The 17291-nt window shown below is 43.1% G+C and overlaps 1 protein-coding gene across 1 annotated transcript in view; it reads right to left on the bottom strand.

The window, feature by feature from the left end:
- DGKI (diacylglycerol kinase iota) overlaps positions 1-6023 on the bottom strand; it is a 280275-nt gene extending 274252 nt beyond the window's left edge. The window contains 2 exon segments of the mRNA XM_067536328.1: positions 5642-5906; positions 5909-6023. Of these exon segments, the coding sequence (XP_067392429.1) occupies positions 5642-5906; positions 5909-6023 (380 nt within the window).
- Positions 6024-17291: the final 11268 nt, after the last annotated feature.

Genomic DNA, 17291 nt, shown 5'->3' with positions numbered 1-17291 from the left:
AAAAGTAATGAAGTCTTAGTAATATGAGATGTCACCACAGCACTGTCTCTACTATTCAATTTTCGCTGCGAAGTGAAGTGAGATCTACAGGAGTTTTGTGAGAATTATCATGTTTGCAAGTGAGTGACGTGAGAATTAGAGAGGTTCTGTTCTATTCTTTGCAATTCTGTTGTGGTCCACAGGCTTCCCCTTAGCCATGGGCTTATCTAGCTAAGTATTTATACCACATTAATTATTGTGGTATCAGAGCATCTTGTGGTCTTTGCCATGCATCAGTCAGTGACTAGTTCCATTTGACCAGAGGCTCCCTGAGTTTTGTGGCCACTGCTGAGAAATAATAATCATGGAAATTCCAACTGCCAATTTTAGAGAGTCACTTTTCTGAGTGGAACTAGACTTTAAACAGACTCAGCAACATAAAACCACCACCCCCATCCACTTCCATTAGTAAAACTGAAACAAAATTTTTTCCTATCAGAGCGGGCTACATTAGCCAAATATAATGCACGATGAGTGAATAGACAGGCTGCTCCATATTAGCAGTGTAGGGCTTATGCATTGTATCTCCTACAGCCTATTCCAAACATCCTTGAAAAAACCCTGAGCAAAAGCCATACACCGTTAAGGTTCCTAAAGCCTGCCTAACACTCCAACAAATAAAGGCTCTCTCCCTCAGGTCAAGGTGAAGACAGAATTATGGATGCTTAAACTACATAACGTATTCCATAGAAAAGTTCTTCGGTGAATTTCACTAACTCTTAAAAGGGGGCAACTGACAACTTTTAAACAAACAGAAAACCTTACCTTCATATTCCATGTTCCATATACTTCACATTTCTAATACCACTAAGTATTAGAAGTGAAAGAAGTTTAAAGAGCCAATTTGCTTGTCGAGATTTATGCTCCTTGTTTACTTTTTAATATTTTTCTCCACTTAAATAATGAAAACCAAGAGAGTTCAGTTTCACTTTTGTTTAAGCTCAGTTTCATTGTAAGGTTTTTAAATCTTCTATGGTTTGGGGTTTCAAATGTGGCAGGAGGATATCTATCTTAACCTTTCCTTAGCTATTTTCTTTAGTGGAAACTTTTCTACTGATTTTCAGTTTGACAAAAGCTGCTTTTAACAAAATAAATAAATAAAAATTTGGACCAAAATTAAGTTGGCAATGTCCCTTTTAAGTGAAATGTATGGAGTTACCCACAGAATTTTGCAGTGGCAGTGGCAAAATTCTAGTAAAAATTATGGGTGGGCAGGGGGAAGCTTTCCCAGCACCTTTATGTGGTAACATCCAAAGAACTCACCACAGCTAATTAAATGTTCAGATAGGTCTTGTGATTTTAGGGGTAATGCTCCTATGAGGACCAGATTTGGCAGAGCATTTGCTCTGTGGGACGGGCATATCTTTTTACCAATTTTCTGTGGAGGATGAAGGTGAATTTTTCATTAAATCAATATATTAAAAAATTGGTAAGTTTCAGCTAGTGAGCTCAGTATTCATATTTGGTTGCTTAAGATACTTCCCAAAAATCAGCACTAAAATGGCTTGTTTGGGTGCTTGAATTCCCATGTAAATACCCAGCTATGGAATAGGATGTTCCAATTTAGATGCTTGAACTGGGCCCACAAGGCAGACCATTCCCTCAGCTTTCATCTAGACCAGACAGCCACTGGGCTGGCCACATATCCCTGATTTAGAGAAAATACCCCCCCTCCCCAGAGCGCCACGCACGCACACACACACACACACAGTGCTTTTTTCAGCAATGTTGCTAAAGAGACCATAAGCTACATGTTACTTGATAGTTAAGATCAAGCAGCCCTGTCCAGAGTTTGCTTCACATAACTATGTATTGGGGCTACTCCAACACTGAAAATGGCTAACCAAAGTTAGAAGAGCAAGGACCCCATCTTCAAATGATGATCTACTTAAAATGACATTACATATGCACATTCCCACTTGTATGTATATATAAATATACTGCTGGGAGGAAGACAGCAATCAAACAGCATCCTAATAGTATGAGTAGCTTTTGGAGTAAACAAAATGTTTCTTCCACTAGTAGCTCCGCAAACACTTTCTTGGTATATACTCAATATGGCAGATGAAGGTTGGCAACATAATACACTTAATTGATTTTGGAGCACTATGTGCCTATAGACACAATGCAATTTGTTATGTGGTCTTCTGTAAATCCCCAAACCTGATTAGATTTCATGAAATAAAGGAACACATATGCTCATGTATGCATACACAAATTCTTTACCAATTTAATAAATCAATCCCTGCACTCAGACACACTGGCCACATGAATGCAAACATTTACATCTAAATGAGGTTGTTTATTATAGGTATGGCATAGCCGCCGTGAAACTAACAAGTTATATTTTTCACAGTAACTATGTAATTACCCTAACTAGATTTTCTTTACAATGAAACAGTTGTTGCTTAGCAACTTAATGGGAGGAGGAAAGGAATAGAACTAAGAAAAAGTAACCAAAATTAATGTACAACATAGGCTGTGTATGACAAGAATGAGGCATATAAACACAGCACATAGAAAGAAATGCCAATATATACATATATAATTTTTTTTCCTTTTCTTTCTGACAGACATCTGACCCCCTACCAGCCACTCATTTTCCACTTGGCCACTTGTCACCAGTGCAGTTTTTACATTTATTTGCCTGGGTCTGGGCTATTCTAAGCACGTTCCTGCTACATTCTTTTATTTACATATAAATACAGATGTGTGCTGCTTGTGTGTCAATATAACACACACACACACACACACACACACACAAAGAGAACCCTAAATGAACCATCTGAAAGCCAGCATGGTGCTTTCAATAACTTCTATTGTACTAGAGTGTAAAGGAGACCAAGTGCCAACATAAATAGAGTTTCCTGAACATTATACAGTCATTTACATTTATAAATCCATTGCAGCACCATAATTTGCAGAGAAAAAAGGTAGTAATTTGAAGAGAGGAAAAAAATCAAACTCACTAGCAGTGCTTTGTACAAGTCTTTGACTCTGGTGTTTGCTCTATAAGGGTAAATGAAAGAAAGGAACATTTCTTGCAGGAAATCAGTTCCAAAAAAAGAAAGTATGTGGAAATCCAAGGATGCATAGAGAATTTATTTTCCTTTCCTTAGTCTAAATCAAGCAGAATGAGTAATATGCCTCCAGAAATGGTTATTTAAAAGCTACTGAGAAAACCTCCCATTTCTAAAGGTTCAGGACTTGCTGCATGCTCACATATATGCAGGGACGGGGGCAAGGGAGGAATCCTGCCATTCCTCCCTATCTACATTTATTATGAAACCCTTATATAGATTCAGTATAGAAATGCAGAGCACCCAGTGAAAAGGCTCCTCATACATCACAGTACCGGGGAAAGAAAACATGTTACAAATAGATTTGAATATTTTCCCCAAAAGTGTAAGATACCCATACTAACCAAATAAAATGAAAATGTACAGCGTGAATAGAAACACTTCCCAAATTTACTGCAAACCACATCCCTCTTGCACCAAAAGCGTGTGGTCTTGGAGTAGTCAACATTTAGAACTGACCCTCCCTGGCGTATTAACCCACCTGTGGAGTTCTGTCTTCAGCTGCAACTGGCACAAGCTGCTGCCACAAAATGTTCATTTAAAAAAAAAACAAAAAACCTATTCTAATAAAGGTACAGAAATATTGAAAGATGCAATATATACAAAATGTTCAAGAGGAGACCAGTGTCACTCAATAAGGACATCCTAGTATGAATCACTCAGTTTTACCCTCATCAGCTAAGCAATCACCCCTTACTCAAAGTCAGAAGAAATATTCTCTACCCATACGTGAAGCATTATTTAAATTCAATTTGAACTAAGGAGAGGCAACATCTCCCTACAAGTATAAAATCATGTAATTTTAAATCACCCAGTGAGAGAGAGAGAGCGTGTGAGCACACAGCATTAACCTGACTAGAATGTAAGGGGACAGTGCAAAAGTATCTTTAAGAAGCACCGCAGTGCTTGTCAAAGTTGCTGATCTGACAGCCCTGGACACAGACGTCCTATTTCATTCCAAAGATAGAATAGGTAGCAGCTATGTAAACTTCTTCCATCCTCAAAGTTAACATGGCTCCCATCTGACAAAGGTACTGGTCATACTGTGATGCGTTTTTGTGATATGTGGTTGTAACTGAGGCCACTAACTTCTCTGACATGAGCCAAACACCTCTAAAATAGTAACAGTTTTCAGTACTTACTGACTTGGGACAGACGCTAACTGGTAATCTAAAAAAGGAAGGACTCCGTTAGCATGCCCTGAATTATCAAGTCACAGAAATGTATTTTTGGAAGAGAGGAATCTAGTAGTTTAATTCTGAGGATCTGGTGTAAATGCATTGAGACAAAACAAAGAACATGTCATAAAAACACCACCACACTTTAGTTATACCAAATGCCCACGCTTTCCAGGTGCTTGGACACACTTGGCCTTTGGTCTCCTGCCTCACAAATCAGCCGAGTTGTGTGGGTATTCGGTATAACCACCCACACACCTTGTCATCTGCTAATGCTTACATAATGACTCATTGAGGGGTTGAGGGAGAGAGAAAGACTTGCTCTTCATGACACTTTCCAGAGAGAAACCCTGATCAAAAGCAGCAATGGCACAGGAAATGTTTTTGTGAGCCCTTTCCAATAAATGTTTTGAGGCCCAAGAGATGATAAGCAGCCTTAATTTTATTCAAACAGCAATAATGAGGACTCCCTCCACTCCCCTGACAGTCCGGCAGTATTTCTGACCCTCTTTGGATAATCCTGAAGTCTGCACACACACACACACACACACACACAACCTTTCACCCCTGTGCTATCTTTTCTAATGCTCTCTACCTATTTGGAGGGTTATCGTAAACAAGATCATGGTTTCTTTTTTTAGTGTAATCCAGATTGGTTGGGGAAAATAAAAGCACCACAGACCATTATGGTGCTGCGCTCGCCCTAATCCCGGAGTCTGCAACATCATTCTGCCAGTGTAACTCCCACTGCCTGCTTGTCAGGGCACTCCATGCAAACACTAAAGAACCAGCTACCACAACCAGGACAAGCATACTAATACACACACACACACACACACACACAATTTATACATAAAGTTCTTGACATTAGCTTGACCAAACGATTATTTTCCTGTGGCACTTTCTCTACGCTGTAGACCACTTGGTGAGAGTCTCTTGTGGAATCTCCTTCCCTCCCCAACCCCACCACCACCGCCTTCCGCAAAGCTGTCTGTCTGTCTGTCTGCGCCTGGGGACCGCCGGAGCCAGCTCTGTAGGCAGCTGGTGGCCGCTGCATCTCAGCCTCACAGCCCGCGGCCCATTCCTACCTGCCGGAGGGTGCCAGCGAGCAGCGCGGTGCCCCCTCGGAGCTATTTCCAGGGAGGGCAGGGCAGGGCAAGGCAGGGCAGGAAGGCAGCGCTGGTTTTAGCGGGAGCTTGCAGCCGTCAGGGAAACTTCCAAGGCTCCAGCCCGTTTCTTCCGGCTCGAGGAGTGTCCCCCCCCCCCCGCCATCCCCACCCATCGCCCGGGCTCCCACGGCTGGTGCAAGGGACGCGTGTCTGGGCTCGGGGGCCCTTCACCCACCTGTAGGACACCTGCTTCCTGAAGGTTAAGTGCCTCAGTTTTTCTTCCAGGGACTCTTCCTTCTGGCCGGCGCCTCCCATCTCCTCCTCGGCGGCGGCCGCTGCGCTCCGCGTGTCCCCGCCGCCCTCGGCTCCTCGGCAGCAGTTGCCGCTGCCAGCTGCCCCCTTCTCCTCGCCGGCTGCCGACGGGGGGTTCATCGCGGGGCTGGACGGGCAGCGGCTCGCCGGAGGAGCAGCAGCCGGGAGCAGGCGGCGGCTGGGGGGACAGGGACCGGGCAACTGCTGCTGCTCTGGCTGGAGCCGGGGCCCCTCAGCGAGCCGCTCGCAAATGGCAGCAGCACCTTCCCGCAGCATCCATCGGCGGCTGCCCTGCAGCGGGGCATTGTGGGAAACTCTCTGCCGCCCCCTCCTCGCTGGCCAATCAGCGCCCTCCTCCTCCCGCTGCTGCTCCTGCCACTCCCTCCAGAGACTGGAGCAACCGCATCACCCCCAGCCGGCCCAGGGGCGGGGCGGGGCAGGGCGGGGCCGCTGCTCGAGGCGCTGCGCCGCGCTCGGGCTGAGGGGAAGGGGCAGCGGGGGCGTCAAGACAATATTCACGTGGGGCCAGTGAGGGAAGACGGGTGTAAATGGGAGGGGGAAGCGCTGAAGCGTTTGGAAAGGGGAGGGGGAGAAACTGGGGAGCGAGGGTCCCTAAGGAGCATCGGGCGCTGGAGGGGGGAGAAAGCAGATGGGGGAGGTGGGTGCCTGCTGGGGAGTTGACTGGAGCAGCTCCTGGAGCCGGGTTAACTAGCTGTACTCCCCCCCCCGCACACAGCCCCCACTGCTCCCGGCGATGTCCGACAGCTGCGCGGGGCAGATTTCGCGGGGGAGCAGTCTGCATCGCACTCCTCCCGGCGAGGAAGAGAAGAGGCTGCGGGAGAATTGGCAGCCGCGCTCGGGAGGGCAGGGCAGGCACGGAGCAGCAATGGCTTAACGAGGTGCTGGTGGAAACGCTCTCCCTGAAACCGCTGCTTTGTCTTCACCTTTTGGGCTCCATCAGAGTGACGTTCTAGAGCCATGGAGAGGGGCTGTGAAGTTTAAAAACCTCAGGGGAAGAGACTCTCTCACGTTTATCTCTTCATAGGCCCTTGACTCAACTTTTATCTGTAGAAGACATTACAGTCAAACTTAATTTCTGCTTCAGTTAAACTGAGTTTCCTGTAATCAGTGGGAAATTGTCCGGGTGGTGCCCCTAGGATGCTGGGGTGGGAGAGAGGGGCAGATAGGAGATTTAATGCACCCACCCTAATGATGCATCCACTGAAATCTTAGCAAGAGGGGAGAAGAAAAGGAAATCTGAGCAGACCTGGGGGAGGAGGTAGTTAATAGGCACTTTCAGGACTGGAGAACATAGTTGGGAAAACTTCAACAGAAAATATTAGTGAATGGACACAGTAGGTAAATATGACTTACATGGTTGCACATTGAGTGTGTGACAAAGAACAGACAATTCCAGAGACATGAGCCATCATTTCACATAGTTCAATAACATTTTTTCCCATAATCCACTGAAGAAACCTCAAGCCATAAGAGCAGCCATGACTTCCCAGCCCCCAACAAATGGATTTAAAATACTAATATATTCTTCCAGGTTAAAATAAAATGTATATCTACACATGACTCCTGGACACCTGCAAAAGCTTACTGCTGTTCTCCTCACCGTTCCTCCCCTCATCACCTCTCATCCTGAGTTTTTCATCTAATAGTAGGGGCCAGTCTTGCGAACACTTACACGTGAATAACTGCAGGTGAGTACTCCCATTATAGTGCTCATGTAAATGAATGTATGCACATACGTACTTGTGCACAGGATTGGGACTTTAGCTTGTAAATTCTTCAGACAGGGACCTTGTCTTTCTATTTGTATTGTGAAGTGTCTAGCACACTCCTGGGCACTATACAAATAGTAATCAATGTGTCTTGTTTCTCCACAATGTAGATCCTTCAACAACTACTATACGTGCCAGGTACCTTTGAGTACCTCCAGATGCCCCTTCATAATCTGCTCTTCATTCCTGCATCCTCTTTTCTTATAAACAAATATTACATTGTTCAACTGGAATGGTCCCGAACACTGTACCTTGTGAAAGCACTTTGACAATGACAATAGGATACTCGTGGCCAAACTTGGCTGGCTGCCAACATTCAGGAGTACCAAATCGGTGGCTGTCCCCAGTTGTTTTGGGTGTGGGCATATGTTTTTTTCTGTCCTGGAAGACAAAACACCTCAGACCAGCCAGTCCCTGAGAGTAGACCAGGTCCAGTGCCCCTATGTCAGAGTAGGTAGGCCCAAAGGAGCCAATTAAAGGGGGCAGGGCTACACTGGACGCTATAAAGAGCTATCAGAGTGTAATGGTTATTGGGATAGGCTGTGCCTGAGGGAATAGAACCACAAAGGAATTGCGTTAATACCTCCCTAGAACAAGAGGGGAAGGTAACCCTATGAAACACTAGGACAAAAGGTGAGCAAGTTTTATTTGCTTATCTTTGCACAATAAACCTTTTTAAAGGAGACCCAGCATGGCAGTGAGTGCTTGCTAAACTGGGGAGATGCCCTTTCCTGTGACAATCCTAGTTTGGCCCTTCTTTCCAACTAAAGATGGTTGGATGTTCTTCCAACATAAATCAATGCTGCTCACAGTACTCAGCACAACGAGATCCATCAGGAAGTTCTTCCTTCAGCAATAAACGATGTGCCCCACCTCTCTGGACAGTATTCCCAGTGTAGTCCGGAAAGTAAGGGACTGCGCTTGGACCCTGAACTCAGATTCCCTATGTGGCAGTGTATCATGTTGTCCCTGCACTAGCAGAAAAAAAACCAGTACTTTAAATAATATATTGCACCCATGGAAAAAGGGATCGAAAACATTCCTAACAAGTCCTCTTTAGATACCTCTAGAAAATAAATCAGAAATGCAGCTTGTGACACTTGCCTGCCTTAACCTTGCCTCATCTATTTCTAGTCATAAAAAATGCCTTCATGAGAGGGAGGTCAAGTGGCCAAGAGCATCAGATGCTGCCCTAATCCTCTCAGTGTTTATTTATGCATTAATCTCTTTCAATTTTTTCCCCATGCAGTCAGTTTTTAGTACACTACTGAATCAAATACCTGGCTCCGTCATAGAGCCCATTAACAAATGAAACACCTGCTTCTGTTCCCCACCTCACCCTTTTGTTGGCCAGCCACAATGTAAGAAAGAGTTTTGGGAGGAGGTCAACATGGGACCATTTAAACACCTGGGATAACAGTGACAATAAGATTAATTTGAGGATGTGAAGGGTGAAGGTTTGTATCCCAGAAGAATACAACCAACCAGCGCTTAGCTTTCAGAGTCCAGAATCCAGAGCCACTCGAAGGCAATGTGACACAACAAAAAAAAAAAAAAAAAAAAAAAACCACCACTGCAACAAAAAACACCACCATCCCTGCTCCCCATAAGAAAAGAGGGACAGTGTGATAAATACTGTTATACTGACAAAGAGAATTCTAAGGGAATCCTTGGGATCACTTGCTGTATAAAAATCACACTCTGTGGTGGAGACTTTTGCAATGCACTCTAGCTGAGGTGATCCTAAAAGGCTAATTAGAAGCTTCAGTTGGTGCTGAATGGGGCTGCTCACTTTGTAAGTAGGGCAACCTGGTGAAAGCGTATTACAACTACACTGTGTGTACACACACACACACACCACTGCATTGCCTTCCACGTCACTTCTGGGTAAAATGCAGTGTGCTTGTTACACTCTACAAACCCAGAATGGTATAAATACCCCAAAGACTCCTCTTGCAATGCTCCACCAAGTAACTTGGAGTCAGAACAGTACAGCTAACTATCCCATGGGTAGAATTGGAGGGTGCAGGGGCAAGGCATCGCAGGGAATTAATCCTGCAACATGGCTGGGGAGCAGTTTAGGGACAGAGGGGAGGCAATTTGCGCTTTCCCTATGCTGTGTCTGCTGAAGGAACAACTGCCCCTGCCACCAATGAATCTAATCTGTACTATGGGATCACCTGTTTTTGCTATTGCCGCTGAAATTTGCATGATTAATTTGCAACATATGGTGCTAAATCAGCTTCCAATACATTCTGCCTTATTATTAACTATGATGAGTGAATCTGAAGGTTAGTAAGATAAGGCTTTGCTTACACAATTACACCTGAAACATGTCAATTTTTAAAAGAAACAGCAGAAACATCCTGCAAATATCAACATGTATTCATAGCTGTCTATGTAGACTTCACTCACTGTGACTCGACTAAATGGGAAAAGATCAGTACACAAGAATAAAACCTTACCAGTCTTTGGCAACATCTGGGCGTGTTGTGCTGGCAAAAGGTGCTGGATTCCAACTGCGGGTATCTGAGTTCACAAGTTGGCAGCAATAGGGCTTTGGGATAAAGTAAGTACCTTGCATCATTCTGAAGTGACTCTTCTGGCTGGTTTTGGGAGCACTGATGGGCTTCAGCAGGTGTTATGTTAAGTCCTCTTTTAGGCAGTAGGTTTATGGCTGCAATGCATGGCTTGAAGAGCTGGGTGGATAGTATGCATGAAACAGGAAATGCTCCGAAAGGATTCAATTCATCCCTGTACAGAGGGCCAGGGAAAGGCCTTTGCACTATGTTAGTGTCACTGAAGGCCTATTTTGAAAGCTTCAGTGATGCATAGATTTTGTGCATGGGGTAAATTTTCACCAGGAGGAGAGAGACACAAAAAAGCCTTTCCATTCTCCAGGGAAAGGAGCCATTTTTTTTTTTTAAAGAGTTCTAAATTGCAGTCAACTTCCTTCCCCAATCCTAACACAGGACAGACTTACCCAGGCTAGCGTAGGTTTCTATTCTGCACTCTTGGTTCAGGCACACAACTCACTCTCTGGTCAAGCAATCTCTTCAGGGTAATGCTTGAGATATATCGGCCTGGTCCAACATCAGATTAGTACCCCATTGGACAGAGTAGTTTTGACACCGTGATTATGGTTGCATTAGTCAGACAAGTGGACAGTTATGATTTCTGACTTTCTGCTAAACTAAGTTGATTTTGTTGGTACCAACCCACAGTTCCTTCTGTTGCATCAGCCTGCTGCATCCCGACACCTAGACCGATAGCTCTGTAGGGACACAACTTGCCTCTTGTCTCTACAAATTCTAGCACGAGGCCTTGATCCTTGGTTACTCAGTGCTACCATAATACAAATAGACTAAGTAAAAACAATAATGCGCCCCAGACACGAATTCTAGAATTTAAATTTTTTTAAAATTAAGCAGCTGCTGAACATTTTTAAACATTGCCTTTAGAAAATGGAAGAAGGGCATCTGAATAAATTTGACGTTATCCTACAAGGGTTATATTTTTACTCTTTAAAACAATATGCCCCTTAAAACATAAAAGCAAGAATTGAGACTTTTTTCCTTATAGGGAACACACAATTCCAATTTTGTAAAAATAAAATTTGTATATAACTTGAGATCTATAAAAATTTTGCAACTTAAAAAAATTGAATTAACACACCTCTTTTTTAAAACAAGTTGATGCCCCCCTGCAGTATTTGAAGCCCAAACTAAGCACTAAGAACCAGAGTGAAACTGATTTCATTAGTTTTCAAAGTCCTAGTTGAGAGGAATGCAAAACTTAAAGAGCATACTTAACAACAAATAAAATGGACTTTTAAAATGCAATAATTTCTAATAATAATACCTGCTTCATACATAGTGCTTTCCATCAGTAGATCTCAGAACTTTGCAAAGGAGGTTATCATCATTATCACCATTTTATTGATGGGGAAACTGAGGCTCAGCGGTGCAGTGACTACACCTCAGGGTCTCCCAGAAGGCCATGGGCAGAGCTGGCAATAGACCCCAGTCAAGAGTCCCAGTCCAGTACTCAACCCAGTAGGCAACATTGCCTCCCTGAATACCCTTAGTCATGGCAGAGATGCAGATGTGTTCACAATAGATGAATTTTAAATGCCCATTTTTTATTTTTATTGTTTATTTGTTTAGAAAAAAGAACTCATTAATACACTGTGAAAAATCAGTGGCTGATGAAGGTTCCATTTCTCTCTACTGCAGGTATAGTATCCATAACAGGGACAGATACTTATTAGTCAAATGATATCAAACTGTCAGTGGCAGATTCAGATATCCTCTGTCATTGACATCCCTAGCACTAATCATGGCAGACAGTGCTACTTGATGTGAGTAAAGGTATCAGGATCTGGCCCTGAATAAAAAGAATAACATATTTCCAAAAGATAGTATGTATTGGAGGGTGATAGGATGTGAACATGATAGTTGCATCCTAGGAGTTAATACTGGACCATGAGATTATCTGTTATAACCACAAACTGCATGCATTAGCGCTTACCTCATGCTGTGCTAAGTGTCTTAACAATGATGACCATTGTTGTTCAATTCAATATTGTTAATAGTCACTTTGCATTTTTTATTCCCAAGCCCTATTTTTCCAGAGGGCCAGCGTTCAGCTGTAACTATTTAAGACAGCAGGAGAACTGCCATAATTAGTCACAGCCCAGATGATTTTCCTTTAGGATTTTTCTGCACAATTTCATGCTTGTAAAAATTATCCTGGATTGATAATTCTGGCATCTGATATTCTCTATTCAGAGAACTGGGACAGCTGTGGCAGTAGGTAAAGGATGGTCATTGCAACGTGGTCTCAGAGAGAATGGTGAAAGCAGAGGAGAATGCTTAGGACTCCCACAAGGACATGGTATAACCCCCTTTCCTCCCCATCCAGGGAAGGCAGAACAAGCTATTTAATTCGGATGCAATGGCCAGTTAGGCAGGCATTTCAGGTGGGATCCTATACTCATCTTAGCTGCTCATGCCATTGATTAAAGCCACTTCTGACAGTGCTTTTATGCTACTGGGAGCATACATCTGTGTGCTATACAATCCGAGGCAAGGGAGCCAGCTGCCACCCCATGGATCCTTAGTTTAGAAGAGCTCTTCTGCTGTACTATTATTAGATGTGAATAGTATAGGAGGCTGAATTGGGGAGAAGTGTATGTCAATCGATGTCACTTTTTCATTCTGTCCAGTGGAGAATCCAACCCACACATGGATGGCCTTGTAAGGCGGTTGTCTGGGAGCCAGGATCCAGAAGAGCTGGGTTCTTATCCTAGTTGTTGCCAGAGAACTGCATGACATTGGGCAAGTCATTTAATCTCTCTGGCCAAGATTTTCAAAAATGTTTAGCTATATTAATTACCCAGCAGGATAGCTAAAAGCTCCCACCCTCTGAAAATCAGATGCCTGGGGTGTCAAGAAGGGTGCCTCAAAACAGAGGCATATAAAATCCAGGCATGCCTCTGTTTCAGTATCCCCTCTATAGCTTCCACTCTTCCATCCTTTGCCTTCTTCCCTCTTTAAGTAGTAATTTTTTTGCGTACACAGCGTGTGCGCGTACTGTACTCAAAGATGGGGCGCTGATCCTGGTTGGGAGCTACTGCAATATAAATAATAGCGGCATCAATGGCAAGACCTCCACTGGAAATGTTAATTTCATATTCAGATGATACAGGTCTATCCCCAAGCTCCAAGTATGGACAGTGTAACCATAGCGAGGTTCTCAGCTAGGAAAGGAGAAATGGAAGCTTCTGATCCTCTCTCATTGAAGAGCAATACTGATAGGTTTGTACCAGATTCTGGGCTGGATGCTCCTACAGGGCATGAAGTCCTCACTTTAGGCCTTTTGGAAGGGAAATAATGTTTCTTACATGAAGCAAGAATGACCATTTTTATACAATTAAAACAAAATGGCAGCCTCCATTTGAAAATTGTGGTGGAAAGAGACCACAAGAACAAAAGGGCATTTTCCCCTGTACCATATCATCTGTGTCAAGAGACAGACTTCAAACTGGGGAGGACCCTTGGAAACAGGAGAAAGGTCATTGCCCATGTGCAGGGACCTTTATCTCCAATTTCATCCAGATTTTGTCAAGGATGCTTTAGCCTGCAATGGCCAGATTAGATCAGGGAGTGGAGTTCTTGACCCATCCACCCACTCAACACAGAATATGTCAAAGCCAAAGCATCAACCTGGATATGGAGCCTTCATTTCAGAAGCAATGGATATTCAAGGGCAGATCCTCAGCTCTTGTAAATCAGTGCATACCAGTGGACCTCTGTCAATTTACAATGGTGAGGATCTGATCCCCAAAGTCAAGACAGACCTTCAATATTACCAGAACCTAGATTTTTATATATCTATTAATTTAGTATTAACATAGCTGTGTTGCGTTATTCCATAAAAACGCTATTAATATTGCAAAATATTACCATCCCTTCTCCACCCCCACTATGATTAACAAAAGCAATTCTCCAGTTTCAGCAATGTTGGTAAGAGAAAGGGGCAGACAGTTACTGTAAAACATACACACATATCACTGCTTTTAATCTTTTCACCTCAATCACATGCTAGATAATCAGGTTAAAAAAATGTCAGAGCACATGGACCTGTGATTGCAAAATACAAGAGATCAGATTTTAAACAAACAGGAAGACAAAGGAGCTATTTTTGCTTTTTTCTAAGTAAAATATTTATTTGCAAGAAATGAAAAGGCATAACATACATTAGTTTTACTTAACTACATACAGATATATCCTACAAAAGCACTTAGTTTGCTATTTCTTATTCCAATAATTGTTTGCTTAATTCTACAGGAAAACAAACAATTTCTTTACACCAAGAGACATGTTTGCAGTGTGACAACCAGGTGGGAACATATCCAGATGAACAGTGCATGTATGGAAGTAATTACAAAAAAAAAGAGAATATTTAACTAACATGCACCCCCCCCAGAGTTACATTTGGCAAAGAAACAAACATCAGCAAAGTCAAAGAGGCTCTGTTGCAGTTTACTGAGGGGTTTTGTTGGGTTTTCTTCTTGCACAGGCCCAAATAACTGCCATCTTTTTCACATTGGATAGTATTGTTTAATATGCATGTGGGCAAACCACTAATATGTATGTAATCCGTATTTGCACACATTCAGAGAGAGTCATTGAAATGATGCAGGGATGCATACTGCAGGGTGACAATGATTTGGACAGCCTAAGACATTATTTCTGACCCTCTGCAGGTAGGTATTTCATTTTAAAGGAGAGGACTCCAGATAATTTGTCCTCTGGAAAACTCAACCAGTCTCAGGGGGGACAGAAATATATCTGCAACTTCAATTTGATATTGCATGGCCTTTTAAATGCCCAAGAAAATTCTTTGCATTCATTTCTTATTGATCTTAACAGGTGATTAAGAGGACCAGTGTTCACAGGAAGGATCCTTTAGCTCTTGTACCAGAAGACTATCTAGACTAATTATATTCCTTGAACTGTCACTCCTAGACTACACTTCTTATGGCCTTATAACTCACAGCCCTAAAAAGAGTGGCTGAAGCTGTAATTCAAAAGTGAAACAAAAGTGACATTGAAAGACTAAGTAGGGTAAAACCAGGTACATTTCTCTGTACTTATCCAGAGCTGTCCACAGCAGGGCTGGTGTTCAGTCCAGGCTCTACTGACACACATCTTCATTCAGGGTAGTAGACACATTCTGTAAGGGCTGATAGTGCCTATCTGAAAGGCTGTCCTACCAATGCTAATACCATTTGCACTGTGGCTCAGACAGAAACTTATGACTTTTCTATTGAACCAAGTGGAATGTGTGCCAAAGCCCTTATTTAGTGCTGCTTATAATTTTAAGCAAACAACTCCTGCAATCTTGAAATCACTCAATACACAAATACACAATCTTGTTAACTATACAAATCGAAAAGATGGGATTCCATTATTTCAGCATCACTATACCAGAATCAGCTATGGCCAAAGTCAGACACGAACACAGATATTTTAAAGCAGAACTCTCATTCTGACTCTCGCACTTCTGTTCCTCTGTCCCTCCTTGTTCACCCCATTACAGGAACAATAAAAGATCAAAATATTTTACCCATGTTGCATGAAAAAGTGAAATACACTGAAAAAGTCAGACCCACTGTTCTCCATGTACAAGGCTACATAATTATAAAAATAAGGAAGGAGAGAAGATAAGATGGAGGGGTGGGGGAGGAAACTATCTATATAAACAAAGATTTTCCTTCTTGGCTTAAGGAATCGAGAATTGGAAAAGTTTCTCTTTGCTGTGGAGTCCCTCCATTTCAGAACTATTTCATCCCCTCTCAGGCGATTTTGGAAATTCAGCTTTCCCTTACTCAATATCTCCATATTTTACTCTCTCTGAGGGATGGGTTGGAAGTGGGCTGTAGGTCACAGCAGAGACTAGTGGCAGTAACTAAAGCAAAACACAGGGCCATTTGAGTCTCATGGAAGTTTCTTACAAGACCCACGGCAACACAAGCTTAGAAAAGAGGAGGCAAAACCAAGTCTGTGTTTTATAAAGAAAAGCAGGCTTCCTGCGATATACATATGGAAAAACAAATTCCTGTCTCACATCTAGGATGTCTGAATACAATTTATCACTGAGATAAGGCAATGTTAACCTGGATCTCACCCACAATCTAAGACAATGTCCATGGTGCATCTACTGGGTATTAAGATTTTTTGGGTGTGCACACTGCCTCATTAGCTGAACCCCTACATACGATTTACTGATGTATATAATGCACTTCTGCATGGCCACTTTATCCTCAAACCCCAACAGTCATTTGTCCTTAACCCTGATAAATAGTAAGTGCAACTACAATGCAAAGCTGCATCATTATAGAAGCAATATACTAGTTAAACTAAGCAATATACTAGTTAAAGCACTCTAAAATATACTGCTTTATTCCCAATTACCAAAGCAATGACCTCCTGGTTCACCTTCAAAATGCAAATCATTCCCTTTCTAATTAGTGCTTTGAGAATGAAATATTTCAATCACTGAGAGAGTAAAAATACTAAATATACTTCTGTTCTGAGGGGTGTGGCAATGGCCTCTTGGCACTAGCTAGAACCTAGAGCCCAAATACTCTGAGGAAATCCCTCTTGATATGGCAATTAATATTACTCATTTATTTGACCTATACTGTAACCGTGTCTAGACAATGGCCACTGCTGAAAGTCAGTTTCTATAGGAGTTACCAAAAAAGAGGGGGGCACAAGCAGGCGGTTCAATTTTAATCTAAAAATATTTTTATGCAGATAAAGATATAGGGTGTCACAGGGCAGTTGGTTCCTGTGGCTAGACTAAGTCCAGCTCCCCCCCGGACCATAGCTAGTGGTCCAGTCCAGTCAATTAAAGACACCTGGGCGTATGAAGGGCTGCTAGTGGGCAGCTGGAGGAGAAATTGATTGAGACAGGCTGTGCCCTGGGGGAGGGAAAGTCACACCAGAGTGGAGCTAACTCCAGCTGGGGGGGGGAGTCCCCTGGAGCAAGGGGGGCAGGTGCTCAGGAAGAAAGTCCTGAGTCTACTACCCCCGAGGGGGAACAGAACTGGGAACCTGCCAGAGGCCCCTGAGCGGGATGGAGCTGGAACACGAAAGCAAGGACTGAGTTAAGACTGTTTTTCTGTTTGTTTACTTGCTTTGATTAAGAAAATAAATCTCCTTGAAAGAGACTGGGCATGGCAGCGCATTCTTTGGAGCTGGGGAGAAGCCC

Source organism: Emydura macquarii, unplaced genomic scaffold (assembly GCF_026122565.2).
Source record: "Emydura macquarii macquarii isolate MOO-44397 ecotype Brisbane River unplaced genomic scaffold, CSIRO-AGI_Emac_v2 contig_3530, whole genome shotgun sequence".
NCBI lineage: Eukaryota > Metazoa > Chordata > Testudines > Chelidae > Emydura > Emydura macquarii.
Note: the sequence above shows the minus strand (reverse complement) of the source record. Positions and strands in the feature narration are given on the sequence as shown.